General features: G+C 40.7%; 1 protein-coding gene across 1 annotated transcript in view; it reads left to right on the plus strand.

Annotated features, from left to right (window-relative positions):
• The window catches only part of LOC126199394 (gastrula zinc finger protein XlCGF8.2DB-like), a 31374-nt gene extending 26108 nt beyond the window's left edge, over positions 1–5266 (plus strand). Inside the window, exon 4 of the mRNA XM_049936312.1 lies at positions 5099–5266. Coding sequence (XP_049792269.1) covers positions 5099–5266 — 168 coding nt within the window. The remainder of the gene's footprint in view (positions 1–5098) is intronic.
• Positions 5267–6281: the final 1015 nt, after the last annotated feature.

Consider the following 6281-nt stretch of genomic DNA (forward strand, 5'->3'; position numbering starts at 1 on the left):
TCGCCGGCCGAAGTGGCCGTGCGGTTAAAGGCGCTGCAGTCTGGAACCGCAAGACCGCTACGGTCGCAGGTTCGAATCCTGCCTCGGGCATGGATGTTTGTGATGTCCTTAGGTTAGTTAGGTTTAAGTATTTCTAAGTTCTAGGGGACTAATGACCTCAGCAGTTGAGTCCCATAGTGCTCAGAGCCATTCGAACCATTACATCCTCTTCCATTTCCATAATATTGTCCTCAAGTACATCGCCCTTGTATAGACCTTCTACATACTCCTTCCACCTTTCTGCTTTCCCTTCTTTGCTTAGAATTGGGTTTCCATCTGAGCTCTTGATGTTCATGCAAGTGGTTCTCTTATCTCCAGAGGTCTCTTTAATTTTCCTGTAGGCAGTATCGATCTTACCCCTAGTGAGATAAGCCTCTACATCTTTACATTTGTCCACTAGCCATCCCTGCTTAGCCATTTTTCACTTCCTGTCGATATCATTTTTGAGACGTCTATATTCCTTTTTGCCTGCTTCATTTACTGCATTTTTATATTTTCTCCTTTCATCAATTAAATTCAGTATATCTTCTGTTACCCAAGGATTTCTACTAGCCCTCGTCTTTTTACCTACTTGATCCTCTGCTGCCTTCACTGCTTCATCCCTCAAAGCTACCCATTCTTCTTCTACTGTTTTTCTTTCCCCCATTCCTGTCAATTGTTCCCTTATGCTCTCCCTGAAACTCTGTACAACCTCTGGTTATTTCAGTTTATCCAGGTCCCATCTCCTTAAATTCCCACCTTTTTGCAGTTTCTTCAGTTTTAATCTACAGTTCATAACCAATAGATTGTGGTCAGAGTCCACATCTGCCCCTGGAAATGTCTTACAATTTAAAACCTGGTTCCTAAATCTCTGTCTTACCATTAGAGAATCTATCTGAAACCTGTCAGTATCTCCAGGCTTCTTCCATGTATACAGCCTTCTTTTATGATGCTTGAACCAAGTGTTAGCTATGATTAATTTGTGCTCTGTGCAAAATTCTACCAGGCGGTTTCCTCTTTCATTTCTTAGCCCCAATCCATATTCACCTACTACGTTTCCTTCTCTCCCTTTTCCTCGTCGTCACTATCATTTCTCAATTTACTTTGTAACCTAGTGTTGCGCTTTTCACACGCCATGATTATCATAGAATTTCACACGATATCACAGAAGAACACAATTTAAAGAGCAAAAATAGCCTTGAAAATAATAAATATCTAATTAATTGCAAAAGCTACTGCAAAATACTTAGTGCAAATCCACATGCATGCCACAACTGCTTCGCTCATTACAATATCGTACAAGAATGAAAAACTACAACTACAAAGGAAATTCTCTACACAATTACGCGCTAGCAGGAACAAGAATTTCTAATCATGCATTAATTATTCAAACTACCAGAAAAATCAGAATATTTCAGTGAGGTGTCCTCGGCTAAGGGTTGACAGATGAAATTTCTTTACTTAAAATGAGTGTGTCTGTACATAAATTGCTGAATGACTGGTACGCACAATATCCTAGCGCAACGCAATCTGAGTGCTCAAAAAGAGATAACCTGACTTCAAATAATTAACTCAAAAGAATGGCCCTGAATAAAAGGAAGTCCTAACAATAACATATACATTTCATTAAGCACTTACCTCCCAAAAATCTTCATTACCCGAATTACTGCAATACAGCGAGCGTCAATACTACTAGCTAATTAAAACGTTCTAACTACTAAAGCCACTAACTACTAATAGGCAAGTGGTCAGCAAAGGGAAGATTTTGTTGCAAACCAAATAATGTATTTTTTTTACCTTAATAATGTGACATCCAGTTCAGAACGTATATAAATCGTCAGTGACACCTAGAACAAAGGTTTATAATCATGGACAATATTCAGCCTACAGGTCGAACATGTACAGATCGTTAGCCTACGCTAACACTTCAGACCTCTACCTTCCATCAGTGCCAATGTCTCACATCTAACATCCATCACTACTGGCTGTTCACCTCGAACTGCCCAACAGTACTTCCATCACTGCTGGTGACTAACTTCCAACTGCCCAACACTACTGGCGATTAACTTCCAACAACGTGTCCGACCAGCCACAGAATCTCTTACATAGAAAACGCAGTCAGAGATCCAATGCAAAGCGCTACACAGCGCTACCAACATAGAAGCAGCGCACTTTGAACAGGTCAGTATTGGTACTGGCCTGATGCCTTACCGCTTTCACTGAGTTGTATTTCACTGTAAGGCTTCCATGGCGTGTTTTACAGTATCCCATTGGATTGATTTGTAGGAGGAGACCAAACAGCGAGGTCATCGGTCTTATCGGATTAGGAAAGGATGGGGGAGGAAGTCGGCCGTGCCATTTCAAAGGAACCATCCCGGAACTTGTCTGAAGCGATATAGGGATATCACGGAAAACCTACATCAGGATGGCCAGACGCGGGATTGAACCGCCGTCCTCCCGAATGTGAGTCCAGTGTGATAACCACTGTGCCACCTCGCTCGATAGTATCCCCTATATTCTTATTGTTTCGAAAGCCAACCCGAAAATTCAGTTTTTCTCGTTGAAATGACACTCACTGCTGCATTTGAGAAGCTCACTATAATATGATGTTACATACGTATATGCACCACTCAGTCACTACTGTGCCGTTCTTAAACACATCAATCTTAAACTAAACGCATGCCGTGTGCGATTCACGTAATACAACGACTACAAAATTCCTCACAACATCAATCAGCGGCATGCAGCAGTGAGTATACTTGGCGTGTTTTATTTGTCGACAGCGTTATACCTTTTAAAATTAGTTGGCCTTTATTGCATTGAAAGTTCGACATAGTCACAGCTTGTTTTGTTTCTTGTTTTTTGCTGGTATATAATACAACTGAGCAGAAGAACAAATAGACATAAGCTGGTATTGTACAACTGATTTATAAACAACGTGGGAGTAACATGCGGCTGTCATAAGAAGATACTAGCTGTTATTGGCCTATCTTCCCTACTTCGTTCGTATTGGAGCAGTCTTCAAAAAATTTGACGACAATGGACACTGCGGTGTAATAAAAATACAAAGGCTCTTTGACCTCTTCGACATTGCTTGCCGAACAAATGAAAGCGCCAACCTATATTAAAAAAAACTGAAATTCGTTGCGACAAATCCACAATGCTCCCAGTTTGTGACACAATCTCATACAAAATATTGAAATCAAAGAATAATCAAATTGAAAAGTGTAACTGGCTCCTTATTTATTATTGGCTCCTGAAAAAATTTTAAAAAAGTTATTAAATATGACTTTAGCATAATTTCAGGGGGCCCGAAAACCGGACTTCGACGTCCGTTTGGGACGTTCGACTGGTCACCACAGTTTTTGTTTGGAAACTGGACTATTCGGTCTAAACCCAGACAGTTGGAAACGCTGGACGAAATGGTTATATGTGTTATTAGACGGCAAATTCGTCGCTACGCTGTTGTGATTGTGTCGCGGGGAAGGCTTGCAAGAAAATTTCGACAAAGACTGGGATTTGGTTTTCAGAGGAACCAAAATAAGCATCCTGAGAACCGATATGACAGAGTTTCATAATAAGCACACTATATATCATTTTTACTAAAAAAGTTGGCATCAATATGGAAGTGGTGAGTGGTTTCATCAGGCGAAATGTTTATACGTACGGATTATAATGAGAGCAAATATTGTGAGAGTGGTAGTGTGCGGGAAATATTGTGCATCGAAGTTGGAGTACACTGTTTGATTGTTATGTTATGCAGGGTATTGTTGTACAGACGTGAGAGACCAGCACCTGTAAAAATACGGGAGTGTTCACTGTCAGTACTCCTCTTCCTTGTTGCTCGTGCTATAACATGGCGGAGCTGCCAACCTGGCCAGGTTTTCCGTTTGCTTTGCTGCGTTGAACCTGATGATGGAGGGCATCATGTGAAGCCTATACTGCTAGTATAATGTTACATATCCACGTACAGAATGTTCGTAGATGTACAGAAAGTAAATATCGTACGCTTAACTAACATTTCTAGTGTGACACTTTTATATAATTCTGTAAGGTCGGAAGTGTTATATTAGTAGATAAATGTTATTTATGTTGCTATGGCTGTCTCGTTGTCTAGAGTGTCGGTTCCTGCTCGTGCTTTCCAATTAATAGATCCAACGTTTTTTGTTTCAGTAAAGATCTCTGGAATATTGTTGTTTTTCGGAATAATCGTTATTTGTTCATAAATTCTTGACACTTTCTACAAAGCCACTTGTTAACTAAATGCATTGTACAGCATTTCAACAAGACACAAAGAACTTGACAGCTACATTGATCGATTTAGACAACAACTGAGACTGTTAGGGTATGTTTCGAGCTTAAAATTTCTACAAGTATTACGTACATAGCTTCCAGATCCTTCTGCAACAGGACGTATTTCTAATGTCTCAATTGAAATTACTGTTTACGTATAATTTACATAATGTTTTCTGCAACTAGTTCTTTGTATAAACATTTATGCACCTAATAATTAATAATGATGTTTGCAAATTCTGTCAATACATAAACTATCTGCTTCCTCTCTTTGTGTAACTGTCGATTGAATTATCAATAGTACAACTAGAAAAAGTAAAAATGAAAACAGAAATTTGTTTACAGGAAAACTAAAGTCTAATAGCATTGGATTCACTGTAAAGTGGTTTTTGACTCCTTTACGTTAAGAGTTGTGATTACCAATTTTCATGGTTCAAGATCGATGTTGCTAAATGGTTCGATATGAAAAATAAATTTCTACTATCAGGAAAATTTCGATTTGGCGATCAGATCGAAGGAAAATTGTCTTTAGATGTCGACTATATAATTTAACAATGAAAATTCACCCCCAAGTTTATACGGAACGGAACGTTTCAACTGAAGTACGAAAGTCCTGAGGAGGAAAGATTCATTACGCTAGGTAAACATAGAAGTGGTTCTGCGACGGTGTTTGATTATTAAAATTGTACCTATATTTAGTTTTGCTTTCTGCAGCGTACCTGCTCTAGGTTAGGCGTACGGGGCTTCTGACTGACGCAACCAACTTGTTGTGCGGCCTGCTCTGCAGGCGTCCCGCCGCGCACTCTCCGTGCCGCCCACACGGTTCAGCTCCCGGCCCTCAGTAGCAGGCACAGGCAGCGGCCGCAACGACTCGGCGGGCACGCGCCTCTGCTGCCCACACAAGAGCTCCTGCGTCGCCTCGTCACCTGGACGACAGGTGCAACTGGCCGATTGAGTTGCCGTGCTGTGTCGCCTTGTCAACTTCACAACAGCTGCTACTTGCTCACCGAGCTGTCGTGTGGGTGACAAGAGGCTTCTTGCGGCCGCTGCCTGCTACTGCGGCCCGAGAGCTGAACCGTGTGAGCGGCGCGGGGAGTGCGCGACGGGACGCCTGCAGAGCAGGCTGGTCACGACTGTTGACAGTTCTCACGCGTCTATTTTAGTGCTGTCATGGTGCAGAAACCAGAATTAAATATGTGGTTGCACTACAAGTTTAGTTGAAAAAAAAAATGAGCGTTTGGCGTCAATGGCCGGGAGGCCCCTTGCGGGGCAGGTCCGGCCGCCGTGGTGCAGGTCTTATTACTAGGGCCGGATTTTAACTACCTAAAAAACAGTGAAATATGCAAGCATTTATTACCTAAAACTTAAACAAATGTCACCTTAAAAATAAAATATGACTTAATAGAACTTTATTTAAAGCATTCTTGTTTGTTTATTTAATTTTTTATTCACCATAAAGTAATTCAAAACTCACTTCTGAAAATATTGTAAGTATAATTCTTTCTTTCTGCAAGGTTTGTGGCTAATTTAATGTTTGAAAGTTTTATTTTCTAAACACTAAGTACAGTGAAAAGATCATCTATCGAAACAGGGCCTCAAGCAATACAGTAAAACCATGTTTTTATTTCTACATAGTATTTAAAGCGTTTCACATTATTTAATACCGTATGTCAATCTTCAGTATCTGCAAAGTTGCACTGGATCACAAGGTGCATTTTCAGGTTTTCCATTGTCAAAGATCCACGGCTGTCGCTGAGGATAGTTTTGTACCTGGAAAAACTCCTCTCCACTCCACAAGACGTCACTGGAGCGTATTTGAAGGCAGCCAGGTCACTGGAGTTCATCTTTATTTCAGTATCTGCAAATGTTTCGGCATTCCCTGAAAGACTGTCACTAATTTTGCACAGTGTATAAAATCCAGGATACCGTTGGAGAACACTTTGGTTTTCACTTTGTCAGCCACATGACCA

The sequence above is a fragment of the Schistocerca nitens genome, chromosome 8 (assembly GCF_023898315.1).
Source record: "Schistocerca nitens isolate TAMUIC-IGC-003100 chromosome 8, iqSchNite1.1, whole genome shotgun sequence".
NCBI classification, from domain to species: Eukaryota; Metazoa; Arthropoda; class Insecta; order Orthoptera; family Acrididae; genus Schistocerca; species Schistocerca nitens.